This window comes from Piliocolobus tephrosceles, chromosome 19 (genome assembly GCF_002776525.5).
Source record: "Piliocolobus tephrosceles isolate RC106 chromosome 19, ASM277652v3, whole genome shotgun sequence".
Lineage (NCBI taxonomy): Eukaryota > Metazoa > Chordata > Mammalia > Primates > Cercopithecidae > Piliocolobus > Piliocolobus tephrosceles.
In genome coordinates this window covers 45664619-45686905 of record NC_045452.1, presented here as the reverse complement: position 1 = coordinate 45686905, position 22287 = coordinate 45664619, and the positions used below count along the sequence as shown (strand labels likewise).

Sequence of the window (22287 nt, the reverse complement as noted above, 5' to 3'; positions counted from 1 at the left end):
ACAGTTCCCTCGGTCACAGAGATGGGGCAGCAGCATTCAGGCAGGGCTCAGAACTGTCCGGGTCCCTTCAGTGTTGGGCGGAAGAAGAAAAGTGTCAACTGAGACAGGCATTCATTCATTCATTCATTCATTCATTCATTCATTCATTATTTGAGACAGGGTGTGGCTCTGTCGTCCAGGCTGGAGTGCATTGGCAGCATCTCAGCTACTGCAGCCTCCGCCTCCCGTGCTCAAGCGATCCTCCCACCTCAGCCTCCTGAGGAGGTGGGATTATTGGCCACGCCTGGCCAATTTTTGTATTTTTTGTAGAGAGGAGGTCTTGCTACGTTGCCCAGGCTGGTCTTGAACTCCTGGACTCCAGCAATCTGCCGCCTCGGCATCTGAAAGCACTGGGATTACAGGCTTGAGGCACTGTGCCCAGCTGAGCCAGGCTTTTAAAACCGGTTCTGTACCCACCCAGAGAGCTTCTTACCTGGCAGCCTCCTTAACCTCTGACACCAATTGACCACGCTTATGAGCCAAACATAAAAACCAAAAGAAGGCCGGGCATGGTGGCTCAACGCCTGTAATCTCAGCACTTTGGGAGGCTGAGGCAGGATCATGAGGTCAGCAGTTCGAGACCAGCTTGACTAACATGGTGAAACCCCCATCTCTACTAAAAATACTTAGCTGGGTGTGGTAGCCCCTGCCTGTAATCCCAGCTACTCAAGAGGCTGAGGCAGGAGAATCGCTCAAACCCGAGGCAGAGGTTGCAGTGAGCCAAGATCTCACCACCACACTCCTGCCTGGGCAACAGAGCAAGACTGTGTCTCAGACAAAAAAAAAAAAAAAAAGAAAGAAAAAGGGGGAAAGACCTTAATGACAAATGTGTGGTTAGAATATTCTTGTGTATGTACCTGCATTTGTTTTGCTGGGTTCTTTCCCGTGGGGAGAGTGATATCATAGTTTGGACAGCCCTTAGTTTTGAGAACTTAGAAGATTCTTCCCATTCGATAACATTGTGTTGGGGGTTTGTTTCTTCTACCGGCATTCCTTGCAAAGGCCCATAAGTTCTGTATCGCCTTGATCTGGGGTGCCTTACATTTGAGGAAATTATTAACTGCTTTTCCATAGTAGTCAGATAGATGGGTTCAAATCCTGACTCCACTTCCACTTGGCTTGAAGTCTAGAGCAACCTGTGTGTGCCCCTTCCCTAGGCCTCCTAATGGGAGTTGATGATTGCCCTCGTGTGAGATGAGCAGGCGAGTGACTTCATACCAGAGAGGAGTGACTAGTGATGATCTGTGGACTGTTTGTGACTTACCTGTAATGAGTCCAGAGGTTGAAAGATACATTTAGAAACCTTATAAGTTTGACGTTGCCACGACATCCAGGTGCCTGTCCATCTTGCTAACGATTAACTTTTATTGTATTCTACAAAAGTTTTGGTCTGTGTGAGACATTGCAAAAGAAAAAAAAAAAAAGAGCCGGGCTCAGTGGCTCACACCTGTAATCCCAGCACTGGGAGGCCGAGGCGGGTGGGTCACCTGAGGTCAGGAGTTCAAGACCAGGCTGATCAACATGATGAAACCCCATCTCTACCGAAAATACAAACATTAGCAGGGTGTGGTGGTACACACCTGTGTCCTAGCTACTTGGGAGGCTGAGGCAGGAGAATCACTTAAACTCAGGAGGCAGAGGTGCAGTAAGCTGAGATCATGCCACTGCACTCCAGCCTGGGTGACAAGAGCAAGACTGCATCTCAAAAAAAAAACCAAAAACAAAAGAAAACTGGCTCTGTCGCTCCTTTGAAAAGTAGTAGCAGCTGGACACGGTGGGTTACACCTGTAATCCCATTGTGTCCCGAATTGGTGGGTTCTTGGGCTCCCTGACTTCCAGAATGATGCCGCAAACCCTTGCAGTGAGTGTTACAGTTCTTAAAGGTGGTGTCTGGAGTTTGTTCCCTCTCATGTTAGGATATCTTTGGAGTTTCTTCCTTCGGAGTTTCTTCCTTCTCGTGGGTTCATGGTCTCGCTGGCCTCAGGAGTGAAGCTATAGACATTCCTGGTTAGTGTTACAACTCTTAAGGTGGCATATCTGGAGTTGTTCATTCCTCCCAGTGGGTTCGTGGTCTTGCTGGCCTCAGGAGCGAGGCTGCAGATCTTCAGGTGAGTGTTACAACTCATAAAGACCACATGAACCCAAGGAATGAGCAGTAGCAAGATTTATTGCAAAAGACAAAACAACAAGCTTTCCAGGGTGTGGAACAGGACCCAAGCAGTTTGCTGCTGTAGAGGCGGACAGTCTGCTTTTATTCCCTTATCTGGCCCCACCCACATCCTGCTGATTGGTCCATTTTACAGAGTGCTGATTGGTATGTTTTACAGAGAGCTGATTGGTTCGTTTTGACAGGGGGTGATTGGTGTGTTTACAATCCCTGAGCTAGACACAGAGTGCTGATTGGTGCATTTACAATCCTCTAGCTAGACATAAAAGTTCTCCAAGTCCTCCCCAGATTATCTAGACACAGAGCACTGATTGGTGTGTTTACAAACCTTGAGCTAGACACAGGATGCTGATTGGTGTGTTTACAAACCTTGAGCTAGACACAGAGTGCTGATTGGTGTATTTACAATCCTTTAACTAGACATAAGCGTTCTCCAAGTCCCCACTAGATTAGCTGCAGAGGACTGATTGGTGTATTTACAAACCTTGAGCTAGACACAGGGTGCTGATTGGTGTGTTTACAATCCTTGAGCTAGACACAGAGTGCTGACTGGTGTGTTCACAATCCTTTAGCTAGACACAGAGTGCTAGACAGAAAAGTTCTCCAAGTCCCCACTAAATTAGCTAGATACAGAGCATTGATTGGTGCATTTACAAACCTTGAGCTAGACACAGCGTGCTGATTGGTGTATTTACAATCCCTTTAGCTAGACATAAAGGTTCTCCAAGTCCCCAGTAGACCCAGGAGCCCAGCTGGCTTCACCTAGTGGATCCCGCACCAGGGCCACAGGCGGAGCTGCCTGTCAGTCCTGTGCCCTGCACCCCCCTACTCCTCAGCCCTTGAGCGGTTGATGGGAGGGGGCGCCACAGAGCAGGGTATAGCGCTCTTCCGGGAGGCTCGGCCGTGCAGGAGCCCGCCCACTGCTTCCGGGAGGCCCCGGCATGGCGGGCTGCAGGTCTGCAGCCCTGCCTCGCACAGGGCGAGGCAGCTGAGGCCCGACGAGATTTCCAGCGCAGCGCCAACGGGCTGGCACTGCTGGGGACCCGGCGCACGCTCCACAGCTGCTGGCCCAGGTGCTAAGCCCCTCACTGCCTGGGGCCGGCAGCGCCAGCGGCTGCTCCAAGTGCGACCCCGCGAGCTCAAGCCTACCCGGAACTTGCGCTGGCCCGCGAGCGCCTTGCGCAGCCTCGGTTCCGGCCCGCGCCTCTCCCTCCACACCTCCCGGCAAGCAGAGGGAGCGGCCTCCGGCCTCGGCCAGCCCAGAGAGGAGCTCCCACAGTGCAGCAGTGGGCGGAAGGGCTCCTCAAGCGCGACAAGAGTAGGCACTGAGGCCGAGGAGGTGCTGAGAGCCAACGAGGGCCGCCAGCACGTTGTCACCTCTCACCATCACTTTGGGAGGCACAGGTGAGTGGATCACCTGAGGTCAGAAGTTCCAGACGAGACCAGCCTGGCCAACATGTTGAAAACCCCGTCTTTACTGAAACTACAAAAATTACCCGGGCATGGTAGTGGGCGCCTGTAATCCCAGCTACTTGGGAGGCTGAGGCAGGAGAGTCGCTTGAACCTGGGAGGCGGAGGTTGCAGTGAGCCGAGATCAGGCAACTGCACTCTAGCCTGAGCAAGACTCAGTCTCAAAAAAGAGAAAAAAGAAAAGAAAAGTAGTAGTGCTTTAAATTAATCTCTATTTTGCAACTATTTGAGCGTTTTCATATTAAACAGCTTAAAAACACCTAATGGATATTTTCAAGAGAAACCCTTTTTAAGTGAAAACACAAAGTGAAAATATTCACAATGATTATATGGCAAATGGGTGGTAGAAAGGTTTTCACACTTTCCCATAACTTACCAGTGTAATTTTGAAATTGCTTTTATGGTCAGAGAAAAAAAAAAAGTGTTGGAAACTTTTCTTTTTTTTTTTTTTTTTTGAGATAGTATCTCCATCGCTCAGGCTGCAGTGCAGTGGCATGATCACAGCTCACTGCACCCTCAACCTCTCAGTCTCGAGCCTTCCTCCCACCTCAGCCTTCTGAGTAGCCGGGACTACAGGTGCACGCCATCATACCTGGCTAATTTTTGTATTTGTTGTAAAGATGGGGTTTCACCGTGTTTCCCAGGCAGGTCTTGAACTCCTGGGGTCAAGAGATACACCCGCCTCAGCCTCCTGAAGTGCTAGGATTGTAGATGTGAACCCCCAGCCTGGCACTGGAAGCAAATTTTTAAAAGGGAGACATAGTATCTATCCCTTAGAGTTGTATAAGGGTAGAATATATAAAGTATCTATCCCTTAGAGTTGTATAAGGGTAGAATATATAAAATACGGGACCTGAGGCAATTTGTAGCAATGCCCTGTTAAGTAGTGGCCATTTGCTCTAGGTAGAAAAATGTAACCAACAGCACAAGTGCAGTAAGTCAACTGACTGTTCAGCTAGTTACCTGAGTGTTGAGGAATTAAGGCTTCTAGTTGTAATTGTAGCAGCTGCTGCAGACTTTTTCAGGGGATTGGCTATGTACTGTATCACAGAATTTTTTATCATTATTTGCTGACTTGAACAGCCAAAACTTCTCATATGCTTAGAGGCCACCAAGAAAGACAGTGTAAGTCCCCAGCAACTTAAAAACCATTGCATATGAATGTCCACTGGGTACGATCCTGAGTGTTCATAATCTCAGCAAGTGAAAATATCATGTAGTTGGAATGCTTTTGCCACATTTATAAATGATCATGATAGTAACATTTATTGGTCAGATGAGATGCCAAGTGCTTTATATACATTACCCCTCTTAATTTTCTCAGCCATTCTTTCAAACTAGGTTATATTTCCATTTTACTCCCTAGAAAGTCAAACCGTTCTTGATAGGAAGAGCCAAATAATCTAGGTCAATAACTTGATGTCCAGTTTTTTTTTGTTTTTGGGACGGAGTCTCACTCTGTCGCCCAGGCTGGAATGCAGTGGCACGATCTTGGCCCACTGCAACCTCTGCCTCCCAGGTTCAAGCAATTCTCCTGCCTCAACCTCCCAAGTAGCTGGGACTATAGGCACCTGCCACCATGCCTTGCTAATTTTTGTATTTTTATTGGGGACGGGGTTTCACCATGTTGGCCAGGCTGGTCTCGAACTTCTAACCTCAAGTGATCCCCCTGGTCTCAGCCTCCCAAAGTGAACAATTTCCTGGTTATGGCTGAGGAATCAGAAAATGCTTTTTTGCTTCTCATCTGCAAGGTGATGGAGGTGGGATCAGTGATGTTCACCTAATTGATTTTCATCATAATGCCCGCCCCCCATAGAAAGATCCTAAAGGGTAAGTCCTTAATTGTCAAGATTAAATGATTAATGTTAATTATATTTTATTTTATTATCTGTGTGTGATTTATGTTAATCAAACTATGCTGTTAAGACTCAGGATATCTTCCTAATTTTTTGTTTGTTTGTTTTTTGATACGGAGTTTTGCTCTTGTTGCCTAGGCTGGAGTGCAATGGCACAGTCTCGGCTCACTGCAAACTCCACCTCCCAGGTTCAAGTGATTCTCCTGCCTCAGTCTCCCAGGTAGCCGTGATTACAGTTGTGCACCACCACACCCAGCTAATTTTTGTATTTTTTGATTTGTTTTTCTAAGACCACCAGAGTGGGCACAAAAGAACCAGTGAGTAGGCAAGGCTAAAAGCAAAACTGCAAATTTATTCTTTGGTCATCTAGCTTCAGGGACCGGAGCTGGGGGAGGGGGGAATTTCTAATACAGTCCCGACGAGAGTGGGGGCCGAGAAAGCCCGCCCCCGGCGCATCTGCTGGGAGCGACTTTTCTAGGAGTGGAAGGGCAATAGGCAGGGCACGGGCATGTCGGGGGAGGGGGGACGCTCCGCAGGTGCCACCAGGTAAAGCTTGGTCTCCTCGGATTGACATCACCTGGTGCATGCCTGATTAATCTGCACCTTCCCGGGCGTCAGCTGCATTCTCGCACACATGGGAAGAGTTGGTGGTGAAGAAGAACCCGGAAGTGCACCATCCTGCCTCCCTTCGTCCAAACATTTTTAGTGGAGTTTCACTACGTTGGTCAGGCTGGTCTCGAACTCCTGACCTCAAGTGATCCACCTGCCTCAACCTCCCAAAATGCTGGGATTACAGGCATGAGCTATCGCACCCAGCCCCTCCTATTCTTAAATATGCGTAATGTCTGAAAGGCCTGAATCTTGGATAGATAGATCAAAGGTGGTGGGATGGGTCAGGAAGGCAGAGTTTGTTCATTCACCTCTTTACTCATTGTTAAATGGTCCTACTGTTTAGCCCTGAGTGTATAAAAATGATTAAGACAGTCAATGTATAGAATACTCTACTTAGAGACATTGCCAGAATGTCTGTATTATCATACGTACTATAATAGATACACATATACTGTATGCCATGATTTTTCAAAAGTACTAGAATAGAAATATTTTTAAATGTTTTAGGACACTACTTGTCAGGAAGAGTTGAGGAAGGTCCAATAGAGGAAGAACAAACTGAGCTTGGTTTTGAAGCATGGAGTTTCAGATTAAAGAAAAGAGGAAAAGGCCAGGCGTGGTGGCTCATACCTGTAATCCCAGTACTTTGGGAGTCCGAGGCAGGTGGATCATGAGGTCAGGAGTTCGAGACCAGCCTGGCCAAGATGGTGAAACCCTGTTTCTACTAAAAATACAAAAATTAACTGGGTGTGGTGGCTGGCGCCTGTAATCCCAGCTACTTGGGAAGCTGAGGCAGGAGAATCGCTTGAACCCAGGAGGTGGAGGTTACTGTGAGCCGAGATCGCGCCACAGCACTCTAACCTGGGTGACCAAGCAAGACTCTATCTCAAAAAAAAAAAAAAAGAAGTAGAAGAGGCTGGGTTGCAGTGGCTCACGCCTGTAATCCCAGCACTTTGGGAGTTCGAGGCAGGTGGATCATGAGGTCAGGAGAACGAGACCATCCTGGCTAATATGGTGAAACCCCGTCTCTACTAAAAATACAAAAATTAGCCGAGCATGGTGGCGGGTGCCTGTAGTCCCAGCTACTCAGGAGGCTGAAGCAGGGGAATCTCTTGAACCCGGGAGGCTGAGGTTGCAGTGAGCCGAGATGACGCCACTGCAACACTGCACTCCAGCCTGGGGGACAGAGCGAGACTCCGTCTCAAAAGAAAAAAAGAAGAAGAAATAAAATATGCAACATTATGTAGGTCCAAAATAAAGTAGGAGAGAGTGTATGGTATTTTAGGGAGTGGTGATGATTAATCTGTTTGAGATAAGATCTTTTTTTTTTTTTTTTTTTTTTTGAGACAGAGTCTGTCTTGCTCTGTCACCCAGGCTGGAGTGCTGTGGCTGGATCTCAGCTCACTGCAAGCTCCGCCTCCCGGGTTCATGCCATTCTCCTGCCTCAGCCTCCCAGGTAGCTGGGACTACAGGCGCCGCCACCTGTATCCCGGCTAGTTTTTGGTAGTTTTTAGTAGAGACGGGGTTTCACCGTGTTAGCCAGGATGGTCTCGATCTCCTGACCTCGTGATCTGCCCATCTCGGCCTCCCAAAGTGCTGGGATTACAGGCTTGAGCCACTGTGCCCGGCCGAGATAAGATCTTAAAGGATTTTCAGCTTACTCAAGTCTGAACTCTACCCTCTGTGCCAGGAATTGGCAAACTTTTTCTGTAAAGAACTAGACAGTATGCACTCAGGTGGTTATAGAAGTTTGATTAAATGCCTGATTTCTCCATTAGATATGGCATTTGAGACTCTGCCTAGGGAGAGTGCTCAGGTCATGCTTATATGTGAAAATGTGTAGTTATTTTTTCCTCTTGCTCTCGCACATGCCCCTTGCTTTCCTAAGCTGAGGTTTTGAAAATGAAATTTTGACAGTTGAGTGAAAATGCCCTCTATAAGCACGTGTATTTCCTTCTTTAAAGAATTCCCTCTCAGGAATAAGAATAATTGTTCTCTACTGTATTGTAAGACTTGGGGTTTGACCATGAACGCATTAGTCCAGTTGGATAAGCTTCATTTTTTTCGTTGGTAGTAGGGTTCATTTTGTGGGAGAACATACCAATAATTTCCTTGCCTTCAGGGAAGTTTAAGCTTATTAAAAGCAGTTACAGATATATTACAGATGTATTATTCAGGAAGTTTCTCGACAGGCAAGAAGGTTTAGGAAGTTCATTGTCTTAATTACAGTAATTTTTTTTTTTTTTTAGACGGAGTCTCTCTCTGTCATCCAAGCTGGAGTGTGGTGGTGTGATCTCAGCTCACTGCAGCCTCCACCTCCCAGGTTCAAGTAAATTCTCTGCCTCAGCCTCCCTAGCAGCTTGGACTACAAGCACCCACCACCATGGCTGGCTAATTTTTGTATTTTTATTAGAGATGGGGTTTCACCATCTTGGCCAGGCTTGCACCCACCTCGGCCTCTCAAAGTGCTGAGATTACAGGCGTGAGCCACTGCAGCCGGCCTACAACATTTTTTTTTGAGACAGAGTCTTGCTCTGTGGCCCACGCTGGAGTGCAGTGGCCGGATCTCAGCTCACTGCAAGCTCTGCCTGCCGGTTGCAAATGATTCTTGTGCTTCAGCCTCCCAAGTAGCTGGAATTGCAGGTGTGCACCACCATGTCTGTTGTAGTATTTTTAGTAGAGACGGGGTTTGTAGTATTTTTAGTAGAGACGGGGTTTGTTGTATTTTTAGTAGAGACAGGGTTTTGTTGTATTTTTAGTAGAGACGGGGTTTTGTTGTATTTTTAGTAGAGACAGGGTTTTGTTGCATTTTTAGTAGAGACGGGGTTTTGCCATGTTGGCCAGGCTGGTCTCAAACTCCTGAACTCAGGTGATCTGTCCGCCTCAGCCTCCCAAAGTGCCAGGATTACAGGCATGAGCTACCATGCCCATCCAATTAGAGTAACTTTTTACATGTTGTATGTTTAAAACTCATAACTTATAATCTAAAATTTATGCTCAGCACAGCTAACTTTGGAGACATACCAAGAATGGCCAAATTTAGATTTGATTTTTATTTATTTATTTATTTTTAGAGTTGGGGGGAGTCTCGCTGTGTTGGCCAGGCTAGAGTGCAGTGGCTATTCACAGGCATGATCATAGTGCATATACTATAGCCTCGAACTCCTGGGCCCCAGTGATCCTCCCACCTCAGCCCCTTGAGCAGCTGGGACTACAGGTGCGCACCACCACGCCCAGCTAAATCTGGATTGTGTGGAGTCACTAGGTTAGTGGTAATGTGTTACCGCGGTAAGAGGAACCTAATACAGGAAATAAAAGGAGTTGTCAGATTCTTTGAATACCCAGCCCGAAGCAGGCACTCACCCTGTTCCCAGAAAGAACCGGGTCCAGCTGTGTTTTCTAGTGGCCCAATAACAAGCAGCAGACAAACTAGGGAAAAAGAGAGTTTATTGCTGTAACGGGAAGGTCAGAGATAATTCCACCAGACCAAGTCAAAGTGTTTGATTTTCTCAGTGCTTGCATAGCTTTGGGTTATGTGCCTATGCATGGTATTGCACTTGCCAAAGTCTATGGGTAACTAATTTTGTTTCAACTAGAGAGTCAGGGGCCAAAAAAGTGCTTTCTAAGTCTAATCAAGCTGTGAGAGCGCCAGTACCTTCAAAGCCTGCCTCCTAAATTCTATTTAATGAGGACTGTGGTACCGGAGTGTTTGTTTATTTATTTATTCTTGAGACGGAGTGCCACTCTGTCGCCCAGCCTGGAGTGCAGTGGCACACTTGCTGCAACCTCCACCTCCCGGGTTCAAGCGATTCTCCTGCCTCCGTCTCCCAAGTAGCTGGGACTACAGGTGGGTGCCACCACGCCTGGCTAATTTTTCTATTTTTAGTAGAGACGGGGTCTCACCATGTTGGCCAGGCTGGCCTTGAGCTCCTGACCTTAGGTGATCCACCACCTGGCGTCCCAAAGTGCTGGGATTACAGGTGTGAGCCACTGTGCCCGGCCGGGAGTGTTTATTTCTATCTTATCTTATTTACAGTTTGGTCCGGAGAGCTGCCTTAGACTCTCCAATAAATCTGTTCAAACAGCTGCCTCTGTTATCTTGACTTGGTGCAGTTTTGGGAGAAGCCTGTGTAGGACCTGTGTTTCATTTCTGGCTTTGATGTCTGGGCATCAGTTTCCCTGGGCTTAATTCTGAGCTTACTGTGAAGGCACCGTTGTGGAAATTTCTCTGCATAGTTAGGGTGCTGTTCAGGTCTGTCTGTGTGACTGTCATGCAGGACTGTCTGTGTAACTGTGAGGGAGCATTGACCTGCCACAACCCCTCTCTGGAAGCAAGCATCCAGTCCCCAGCTGGCTTTGGGGATTCCTAGGTCATAGCAGCCACAGCACACCTGTTGGGTCTGCCTCTCACCAGGCAGCTTTACCTGTCTGTCTTCGGCCCAGGATGTCGTGAGGCCTGCTGTGTGTCAGGAGAAGTGTTGTTAGCTGGTTGGATGAAGGTCACCCAGAGCTCATAGGTGTGGAGGGGAGGGGCATCCTATAACTAAACAAATGGCCGCCGACTTGGCAATTCATCTTTCAGAAGAAGAGCCAGTGATCAGGCTGTCAACTGATCTCTTTGAGGTTGGGTGCATTTACCGAAAATGTGTGGCTTGAATTTCCTCCTTTGAATTTTGGAACAGCATGTTTTTCAAACCTTTCGTCCACCTTCTAGGCGTTGCTTATTAATCTTTTTGGTTAAAAGTCTTATCTTGATCATGTTTTCTTTCTAAGACAAAAGGCTCCCTGTGAAGTACCTGCTTGGGGAAGGGAGAGGTTGTGGTTGTTTATTCTAGGTCACCCCAAAGAGAGGGATTCTGATATTGGTGGTGTTTCCAGGGGAGTATATTCTTTCTCTGTTTATTGTCCCCTAACCTTTTTTTTTTTTTTTTTTGAGACGGAGTCTCGCTGTGTCGCCCAGCCTGGAGTGCAGTGGCATGATCTTGGCTCCCTGCAACCTCTGCCTCCTGGGTTCAAGCGATCCTCCTGCCTCAGCCTCCTGAGTAGCTGGGAGTACAGGCGCTCACCACCATACCTGGCTAACTTTTATATTTTTAGTAGAGACAGGGTTTCGCCATGTTGCCCACACTGGTCTCGAACTCCTGACCTCAAGTGATCTGCCTTCCTCGGCCTCCCACAGTGCTGGGATTACAGGTGTGAGCCACCATGCTCTGCCGTATTGTCCTCTAACTTTCATGTGCATGAGAAATAGCTGGAAAGCTTGTTTGAAATGCAGATTTCCTGGCCTGGGGCGGGGCCTGAGGACCTGCATTTTAACCAGCACCCCAATGATTGTAATAATGCTAGGGGTCCTTCAGAAACACAGCAACTCTGATGGTGCCCAGAAATCGGCGTTCCTTGCCCTCCCCTGCACCTTGGGCTTTGTGTACCTGATTTAGGGTGTTTGTGCATGTGTAGTGCGTGCATGTGTGCACGTATTTCTGCACATTTGCCAGACACTCCGTTGGTACTAAATCTGAAGCTAATGTGTGTCACATGACCACCACTTTAATCTTCCCCACAGCCCTCCGGGTATATCATTATTGACCCCTTATTTCTGAAAAAGAAACTCAAGCTGAGACAGGTGAAGTGACCTGCCCCGAGCCCAGTGCATTTACTGATAGTAGAACTGGGACCCATTCCGGCCAGACTCCAGGGTCCAGGACCTGTTCATAACAACTGCGACCCACAGGTGGAAAGGTTGCCCCAGGCGCCTGTTCTTTTTGCGCTGCCTGTACCAGTAGGGCCATCTTTGTAGCCAAAAGTCGGGGGTGTGGGACTGTGCTCAGGGGGACCTGGTAATGCCATTTCTGCACTCTGACAAAAACTGAGTTTATGAATGACTTAGGTAATGTGCTTTGAAACGTTTTTGTAATTATTTCCCTCTCTCTCCTCCCCTCCCCGCTCTTTTTCTCTGTCCCCCTAAAGACCCTGTTTCCCAGCTGCCCACTCCTCAGCACCCGAAGATTCGCCTGTACAACGCAGAGCAGGTCCTGAGTTGGGAGCCAGTGGCCCTGAGCAGTAGCACAAGGCCTGTTGTCTACCGAGTGCAGTTTAAATAGTAAGCCGGTATTTCTGTTGGATCCTTCCTGGGAGCTGTGGGGGCATCGTGGGGAACCCTAGGGCCACATACTAGCTCCTGCCTCTGTGCAGGGTTTGTTATCAGACCTGTGGGAAACACATGTTTCTTGGAGCTTGTAAAATCTCTGAGGACAGAGGTTTCACAACCTCCCACTCATCTGAAGGCTTAAACTACCCTGGCGGTCAGGACTCTGCTGTCTAAGCACACAGGTTCTTGCTTTGGTGGAAAGTTTATTCTTTTGCTGGTTTCGGGAGAAGGGTTGTAAAAATAGGCTTCCGCCATGGAAGAGCAGGAGGCAGCTTTTAATCTTCATCTTCGGGCTTAAAAATCAGATTGAGGCCGGGCGCGGTGGCTCACGCCTGTAATCCCAGCACTTTGGAAGGCCAAGGTGGGCGGATCACAAGGTCAGGAGATCGAGACCATACTGGCTGACATGGTGAAACCCCGTCTCTACTAAAAAAAATACAAAAAATTAGCCGGGCGTGGTGGCGGCGCCTGTAGTCCCAGCTACTGGAAGGCTGAGGCAGGAGAATGGCGTGAACCCAGGAGGCGGGGCTTGCAGTGAGCCGAGGTGGCGCCACTGCACTCCAGCCTGGGCGACAGAGCGAGACTCCGCCTCAAAAAAAAAAAAAAAACAGATTGATTTAACCTTATAGACCAAATATGGCCTGATCAGAAATTTGTTTTGTTAATTACAATGAATTCTCAGTTTCTCAAGTGGTTTTCATTTTGTATATTATCCTGGCTCCTTCATCTGTCTCTTGCCTCTTTAAGCTTTTGCAGAATTGGCCATCACTTGATTTGCAATATAAATACATATAGAAAGAGGGCAAAGTCCATGTCCTATGTTATTTTTTGTTTACATTGTTAAGTAGATTAATTGAAGAGTAAGGTGAAGTTTTTGGCTAAGCCATTTTGTACTATTCGGTAAACCAAATGTAAAGACATGATGATGTCCAGTGCTTGGGAGATGGGATTGGTTCATATGTGTTCACCTGATGCTGTTTGCAGTATCAATTAGCATAGCCCTTTCAGAGAGTAATTCTATCAGACCATGGAAATGTCCATAGTAGTTTTCCAGTGTGTGTGTGTGTGTGTGTGTGTCTGTTTGTTGTTGTTTTGAAACAGAGTTTCCCTCTATCGCCCAGACTGGAGTGCAATGGCATGATCTCAGCTCACTGCAACTTCCACCTCCTGGGTTCCAGTGATTCTCATGCCTCCTGAGTAGCTGAGACTTCAGGCATGAGCTACCACGGCTGGCTAATACGTATATTTTTAGTAGAGATGGGGTTTTGCCATATTGGCCAGGCACATCTCAAATTCCTGGCCTCAAGTGATCTGCCCGCCTGGGCCTCCCAAAGTGCTGGGGTTGCAGGTGTGTGAGCCACCATGCCCAGCCTTCATAGTAGTTTTATCCTACACAGGTAATTCAACCCCCCATCAAAAAAAAGAGAGACAAAAACTATAATCATGAAGAGATACATGGAAGTATATATTCATATCCATCAGTAGGAAAGTGACAAATTGTAGCCTGCTAACTTACACTTGAACACTAAACCACAGACAGCCACTAGAAAGGATAATTAGATGTCATCTGTTAGAAATTACAACTCTGTAAACTTTGGCACGTATTTGGATTTTTTATTTCTTATTTTTGTTACTTAAAAAAATTTTTTTATTTACTTTATACTGAAAAGTTGCAAGTGATGTGTATTTATTGTCAAGAATAGAAAGGGGTCGATCAGTGGCTTACACCTGTAAAAGAATAGAAAAGTAGGTCAGGCGCAGTGGCTCACGCCTGTAATCCCAACACTTTGGGAGGCCGAGACGGGCGGATCATGAGGTCAGGAGATCAAGACCATCCTGACTACCACGGTGAAACCCCGTCTCTACTAAAAATACAAAAAATTAGCCGGGTGTGGTGGCGGGTGCCTGTAGTCCCAGCTACTTGGGAGGCTGAGGCAGGAGAATGGTGTGAACCAGGGAGGTGGAGCTTGCAGTGAGCCAAGATTGCGCTACTGCACTCCAGCCTGGGCGACAGAGCAAGACTCCGTCTCAAAAAAAAAAAAAAAGCAAAACGAAGAGAAAAGTAATGTGGAAAAATGACAGGCAATTGATTTGTTAGAGGAGTAGGTTTCCAGTTTTTTTTGAGACAAAGTCTCTGTTGCCCAGGCTGCAGTGCAGTGGCACGATCATGGCTGACTGCAACCTTCACCTCCCAGGTTCAAGCAATTCTCATACCTCAGCCTTCTGTGTAGCTGGGATTACAAGTGTGTGCCACCCCACCCAGTTCAGATAATTTCTTATTCTCTTTTTTTTTTTTTTTGAGACAAGGTCTCATTCTGTCCCTAGGCTGGAGTGCAGTGGCATGATCATGGCTCAGTGCAGCCTCAACTTCCTGAGCTCAAGAGATCCTCCCACTTCAGCCTCCTGAGTAGCTGGGACTAGGGGCGCACACCATTGTACCCAGCTAATTTTTAATTTTTTGAAGAGATGGAGTTTCATCATGTTGCCCAGGCTGGCCTCGAACTCCTGGGCTCAAGTGATCTACCCACCTCAACCTCCCAAAGTGCTGGGATTACAGGAATGAGCCATCACATTGGCCTTTCTTATTCGTTTTTAAATGTCCGTTATAACAGTATTTGCTTAATAGAAACAGGTGCTAAAGTGAGGTTTGAGAGTTATCTCTGAATCATATTTATCTGTTCCTCCAGTAGTTATAAATAACCAACATTAAGTCACCTGTAATTAATGGAGCAATCCACCAGAACAGGCTACACAATTTGCAAAACCCAGTGCAAAATGAAAATGCGAGACCCCTATTCAAAGAGCATTAAGAATTTCAAGATAGCGACTGCAGAGCATCAAATGAAGTGCCTTTCTAAGAACGGGGCTTGATGTGAGTGCACAGGTCACATGTCATGTCAGCATTCAGCAAACAATACCCTAGGGCTAAACAAGAAACTTGTGAGAGTCATGGCTGATGTATTGACTTAGCCTTGACAGCTGATTGATGGGCTTAGCATTCCTTGGCCTTGAACAGGGAAATATGTTTGCTGGTTTTCAGAGGAGATGCTTCTAAAAATAGAAGAAAATGTTATTGCATTTAAAAAAAAAAAAAACCTTTGATAGTGTTTCATATGATAAACTAACCTGTTTCACTTTGTCTTCTTTTCAAAAAGCATTTGGTAGATATTTTCTCAGGGATAAAGGTTGGTTTTATTTTATTTCTTATTTTTTTAAATTAATTAATTAATTTAGAGACAGTCTCTGTCATCCAGGCTGGAGTGCAGTGGTGTGATCTCAGCTCACTGCAACTTTTGGCTCACTGCACCTCTGGCTCACTGCAACTTCTACCTCCCGGGTTCAAACGATTCTCCTGCCTCAGACTTCCGGGTAGCTGAGATTCCAGGCACCCACCACCACACCCGGCTGATTTTTACATTTTTAGTAGAGACAGAGTTTCACCATGTTGGCCAGGCTGGTCTTGAACTCCTGACCTCAGGTGATCTGCCTGCCTAGCCTCCCAAAGTGCTGGGATTACAGGCATGAGCCACTGTGTCTGGGTAGAGGTTGGTTTAGTAAAAGAAACATAAAGTTAGGATACATGTGAATGTTCTGTTAGAAGAAGGTGAAATTGAGGATGATTTATTTTTCTTTTTCAGTTTGTAGATTTGATAATGGAAGAGGAACTTTGCGTTTGTTTTCAGATACTTTGTTTTAGATACAAACATGTGTTTGGGACTTTTTATTAGTTTTGAGGCTTGTGAGACTTAAATTTCCACCCTGTGTCTCTACAATAAAGCATTGCTATGATTAAAAATGAAGATGCCTTTGTTTTTTGACAGTCGGAGTAGCAAGACCGAAATTACATGGAGCACTTTATGGGAGAATTTCAAGTCTAAATCATGGGTAGCAGACAGTGGCTGCAGGCTATTTGGCTCCCAGTGTTTAATTTTTTTGTCTTCAATTAGTTGACAGTGTTAAGAAATCTGGATTTTTTTCACTTAGAAAAAAATAAATAAATAACAGGAAAAAAAAAAATCCTGGTTTTAGTTTTCCTTGAAAATGTAGACAGTCAGGCAGCAAGGCCCTTCCCAGTCACACCTCCTGGTCTACTGCCAGCCTCTCTCAGACCTGCCCAGCCCTGTCTTCTCAAACATTGGTTTTTAATTTTCTTCTGATTTTAATAGCAATCCATGTTCTTTATAGAAAATCTGGACAATCTAGAAAAGTAGAAAAAAATAAAATGAAAGTAACCTGTTGTTCTACACTCTAAGAATAATCACTATTCTCATTTTATTTTACTTTTTATTTTATCTTATTTATTTATTCATTTATTTATTTATTTAAGACAGAGTCTTACTCTGTTGCCCAAGCTGGAGTGCAGTGGTGCAATCTCAGCTCACTGAAACCTCCGCCCCCTGGGTTCAAGTGATTCTCCTGCCTCAGCCTCCCGAGTAGCTGGGATTACAGGCATCCGTCTCCATGCCTGGCTAATGTTTTTTGTATGTTTAGTAGAGATGTGGTTTCACTATGTTAGCTAGGCTATTTTTGAACTCCTGACCTGAAGTGATCTGCCCACCTCGGCCTCCCAAAGTGCTGGAATTACAGGTGTGAGCCACTGCACCCAGCCACTATTCTCATTTTAGACTTTTTTTCTAAATTCATTCTCTTCGAAAATGTGTGTGCGTGTGTGTAAACCAAACTGGGGTCACACTTTTGGGGTCTCTTTCCTTTTTTTATTTTAATTTGCCATAGTTAAATGTGAGCATTTTTTCATGTGATTATTACTGTGTGGACATTGTATGTTTCATTATGTGACATATCACATGTGCTGTATTTAACTTTTCCCCGCTCATGGGCGTCGACAGTTGGTGCCTGTCCTAAGTCGTATCCTCGTGCATGAATCATATCTGGTTATTTTCTTACACTTCTAGAAGAGGTTGCTGGGCCAAAGGGGATGGACTTATTTACATTTTTGTGAGTGACCTCACAAAGGCCGGACTTAGCTCGAGTCCCAGAGACAGGCTGAGCCTCGGCAGTGGCAGGGGTGTGGAGGAGCAGGCCCCGTGCTGCATTGGAGGAAGAGCCGTGCGTGTTGCTCTTGGAGGAGGAGGAGCGGGGCGGTTAGAGGGTCTTTAAGTATCTGTCTACCTTCAAAAAGAAACCACTCACCTCTTGCAGATCACGCCCCTCACCCCCCGCCTGAGAGGAGAGGCTCATGGTTTGCGATCCCTCTTCCCATTAGCGTCTGTCACCCTGGAGCTGGGTAGTAGGTATCTATTGCGAGTGTCTTCGTGGAAGCCCTGGCCATGCATCTTGAAGTGGCTTTCATCTTGTCCCATGCCACTTAAACGGAAGATGCATTTCGGAGAGGGTCGGAGGTACAGTTAGAAGCATGTGTGGTACGTGAAAGCTGGTGGCCGTGGGGATACGGAGTGGTCTCCAGTCTCGTCTCCTGTCTCCCATGACCTTGCTTTCTGGGCCATAGTTGCTGTCCTAGAAGGGACACTATCCACAGCCCCTACTCAGGCTCCCAGCAGCCACCTCCTTGGCCTTTCTGAAGACTGTCACCTCAGGTAAAGAGGTCAGAGCTGGGGACTAGAGTCCCGTGTGGGGCTGTGGCATTGGAACTCTGGGAAAGGCACTGTCATTCACAAGGATGTGTGGCCATGTATTTGGCAAGATTTTCATATGGGTGAGACAAATCCTCTTTAAATGGGCAGCTATGGGGTGGAAAGAAGCTCCGCACCAGCAGGAAGCAGGACTGGAGTTTGTATTAATGCAGTTCCAGTCCCAAAACATAGGCTACAGAGACTGAGTTTGAAGAATTAAAATCAGTTATGGGATGGAATGGGAGAAAATATTTGCAAATCATGTATCTGACAAGGGAATTGTATCCAGAATAGATAACGAACTCTTACAATTCAACAATTAAAAGACAACCCAATGAAAAACCACAGCTGGGCACAGTGGATCACACCTGTAATCCCAGAACTTTGGGAGGCCAAGGAGGGAGGATTACTTGAGTCTAGGAGCTCAAGACCAGCCTGGGCAACAATGGAGAGACCCCAGCTCTACAAAAAAAAATTAAAAATAAAAATAAAAGTAGCGACTGGGCACAGTGGCTCACGTTTATAATCTCAGCACTTTGGGAGGCCAAGGCTGGTGGATCACATGAGGCCAGGAGTTTGAGACCAGCCTGGCCAACATAGTAAAACTCCGTCTCTATTAAAACTGTAAAAATTAGCCAGGCATGATGGTGCATGCCTGTAATTCCAGCACTTTGGGAGGCCAAAGCAGGTAGATCACTTGAGGTCAGGAGTTGGAGACCGGCCTGGCCGATATGGTGGCACCCCATCTCTACTAAAAATACAAAAATTAGCTGGGTGTGGGGCTTGCACCTGTAGTTCCAGCTACTCGGGAGACTGAGGCACGAGAATCACTTGAACCCAGGAGGTGGAGGTTGCTGTGAGCTGAGATTGCACCACTGCACTCCAGCCTGGGTGACACAGCAAAACTCCATTTCAAAAAAAAAAAAAAAAGGGTGGGGGGGAAGTGTGGAGTATATATAAATTATATCTCAATAAACCTGTGTTTTGAACAAAAGCTCTGGGGAAACTTACACATAAAGCAGAGGGAATTCTGTGAATTGAAATCCTTTTTTCCTTCCCAGCACCGATAGTGAATGGTTCATGACCGACGTCATGTCCATAGGGGTGAATTGTACACAGATCACAGCAACAGAGTGTGACTTCACTGCCGCGAGCCCCTCAGCAGGCTTCCCAATGGATTTCAACGTCACTCTACGCCTTCGAGCTGAGCTGGGAGCACTCCATTCTGCCTGGGTGACAATGCCTTGGTTTCAACACTATCGGAATGGTAAGAGAACTTGGGTATGGAACTTCCTTTATACTTTCCAGGTTTTCCTCACTCACAGTATTGACTCTACACACCTCTGTCCTGCTTCTCATCCTAAATGACCAGCAGACAAAGGGATAGGATGGTCAAACCCACACTCTGACCTTGGAGTCTGATGCTAGGGGAGTATGATTTGCTAAACCATGGGTTGGCCAGCTACAGCCTGCAGGCCAAATCTGGCCCACCACTTCTTTTTGTAAATAAAATTTTATTGGAACACACAGTTACATCCATTTTTTATTGTGTCTATGGCTGCTTTCACATGACAATGGTAGAGTACTTGCAGTAGCAACTGTTGAGCCTGCAAAGTCTGAATTTACTGCGGCTCTTTACTGAAAGAGTTTGCCAACCTCATGCTAGAAGGGATGCTAGCATATGTGTCTGATCACCCTCACTTATTCTGGTGCAACTTCTTTTATGTTGCAGAATAGGCACCTTGAATGGTGCCTGGCATGGAGTAGGTATTCAGTAAATATTTGTTGAATGACTGAGTGAACAAATGTGTCCGCAGATATTGGAAGGAGACTGAAGAACCCTCAGATTCCAGTTCCTACATTTGTTGCTCCAGTAATTCATTTGTCACGTGGTCAGCCACGCCAGATGCTTCTTCCGTGTCTGGCTTATGCACACACAGGACATGAAACTTACTTGGATCGTGATTTAGACAAAATAACGTATAAGACAATTGAGAAAATATCACCGTCTAGATATTTGATATATAATGAAGAATTATTTTTGACTTATTTTCAGTGTTATAATGGTGTTTTGGTTATGATTTTTAAAGGGGGATGTGGTCTGGTTAAGATGTGAAAGTTTATGTTATGTGTATTTTAACCAAAATAAAAAATTGGGGGAATAAAAAGGGTTCCTGCTGGGTGCGGTGGCTCACGTCTGTAATCTTGGCACTTTGGGAGGCCGAGGCAGGCAGATCACTTGAGGTCAGGAGTTCGAGACCAGCCTGGCCAACATGGTGAAACCCTGTATCTACTAAAAACACAAAAATTAGCTGGGCTTGGTGGTGTGTGCCTGTAATCCCACCTACTTGAGAGGCCAAGGCAGGAGAATCACTTGAATCCGGGAGGCAGAGGTTGCAGTGAGTCAAGATCACATCACTGCACTCCAACCTGAGCAACAGAGCAAGACTCTGTCTCAAAAAAACAAAATTAAAAATTAAAAAAAGTGTTCCTGTATTTCAGAGGTACATATTAAAGTATTTGCAGATGAAATGATGTGATGACTGAGATTTGTTCAAAGAAATCAAAATAGGCTGGGCGCAGTGACTCACACCTGTAATCCTAGCACTTTGGGAGACCAAGGCAGGTGGATCACCTAAGATTTGGAGTTTGAGACCAGCCTGGCCAACATGGTGAAATCCCATCTCTACTAAAAATACAAAAAATTAGCTGGGTGTGGTGGCAGGCGCCTGTAATCCCAGCTACTTGGGAGGCTAAAGCAGGAGAATCGCTTGAACCCAGGGGCAGAGGTTGCGGTGAGCTGAGATCCCACCATTGCACTCCAGTCTGGGCAACAAGAGCGAAACTCCATCTCAAAAAGAAAAAAAAGAAAGAAATCAAAATAATCCAAAGAGCAGGAGGGGCAAGGACGAAGTTTCCAGGCATAGAAGAAATAAAATTGGCTGTAAGTTGACGGTTGATTCAGTTGGGTAATGAGTACATGAGTGTTCGTTATGATCTTCTCTCTACATTTTATTTATTTATTTTTGAGACGGAGTCTTGCTCTGTCACCCAGGCTGGAGTGCAGTGGTGCGATCTCCACTCACTGCAAGCTCGGCCTCCTGGGTTCACGCCATTCTCCTGCCTCAGCCTCCCGAGTAGCTGGGACTACAGGTACCCGCCACCATGCCTGGCTAATTTTTTGTATTTTTAGTAGAGACGGGGTTTCACCATGTTAGCCAGGATGGTCTTGATCTCCTGACCTCGTGATCCACCTGCCTTGGCCTCCCAAAGTGCTGGGATTACAGGTGTGAGCCACCATGCCCGGCCAATAACAAGTTTTTTAGAGAGGCTCATGCCTGTGATCTTAGCCCATTGGGAGGCTGAGATGGGAGAATTGCTTGAGCTCAGGAGTTCAAGATAAGCCTAGGGAACATAGCAAGACCCCATCTCTATTTTTTTTTTTTTTTTTTTAATCAGTGGTTTGTGCTAGGTGCTGTGAGGGATAGAAACAGAGAAGACCAGGAAGTCCTGCCAGCTCCTCGTCTGCTGTGGACAAGCCATTTGTCCTTGGGTACAGAACCACCCCCCATTTGAGCTATAAAGTGTCAAATAAGTGGGAATTAGGAGTATGAAGTAATGATGGCTGGGCACAGTGGCTCACCCCTGCAGTCCCAGCACTTTGGGAGGCTGAGGCAGGCAGATCATCTTAGGTCAGGAGTTCGAGACCAGCCTGGCCAACATGGTGAAACCCCCGTCTCTACTAAAAATGCAAAAGTTAGCTGGGTATGGTGGCGCATGCCTTGTAATCCCAGCTACTGGGGAGGCTGAGGCATGAGAATCACTTAAGCCTGGAGGCTGAGGCAGGAGAATCTCTTGAACCTGGGAGGTGGAGGTTGCAGTGAGCCAAGATTACACCATTGCACTCCAGCCTGGGTGACAGAGCGAAGCTCCATCATTAAAAAAAAAAAAAAAAGGAATGATAGTTACCACCACTGCCCAGGGATCAAGAGAAGGTAACAGAAGCAGGATGCATGGTGACATTGGGTCTGATACCAGCCAGCTGCCACTCCCCGCTGGAGTCAAGCACCCATGTTTCTGTTAGTTACTGGCTGGGTTGCTGTTCTTTGCCCGCGTGCTTGAAAAGCTTGACACAGGCCGGGCGCGGTGGCTCAAGCCTGTAATCCCAGCACTTTGGGAGGCTGAGACGGGCGGATCACAAGGTCAGGAGATCGAGACCATCCTGGCTAACACGGTGAAACCCCGTCTCTACTAAAAAATACAAAAAACTAGCCAGGCGAGGTGGCGGGCGCCTGTAGTCCCAGCTACTCGGGAGGCTGAGGCAGGAGAATGGCGTAAACCCGGGAGGCGGAGCTTGCAGTGAGCTGAGATCAGGCCACAGTACTCCAGCCTGGGCGACAGAGC

General features: G+C 46.6%; 2 protein-coding genes across 2 annotated transcripts in view; both read left to right on the top strand.

Annotated features, from left to right (window-relative positions):
• IFNGR2 (interferon gamma receptor 2) overlaps window positions 1–22287 on the top strand; it is a 38029-nt gene that overhangs the window by 1581 nt on the left and 14161 nt on the right. The window contains exons 2-3 of the mRNA XM_023190669.2: window positions 12112–12244; window positions 18945–19150. Coding sequence (XP_023046437.1) covers window positions 12112–12244; window positions 18945–19150 — 339 coding nt within the window. The remainder of the gene's footprint in view (window positions 1–12111; window positions 12245–18944; window positions 19151–22287) is intronic.
• On the top strand, window positions 2864–5721 carry LOC111525335. Its single transcript, XM_023190681.2, has 2 exons — window positions 2864–3610; window positions 5428–5721. The coding sequence occupies exons 1-2, from the start codon at window positions 3057–3059 to the stop codon at window positions 5429–5431; spliced, it is 558 nt and encodes a 185-aa protein (XP_023046449.2). The 5' UTR covers window positions 2864–3056; the 3' UTR covers window positions 5432–5721.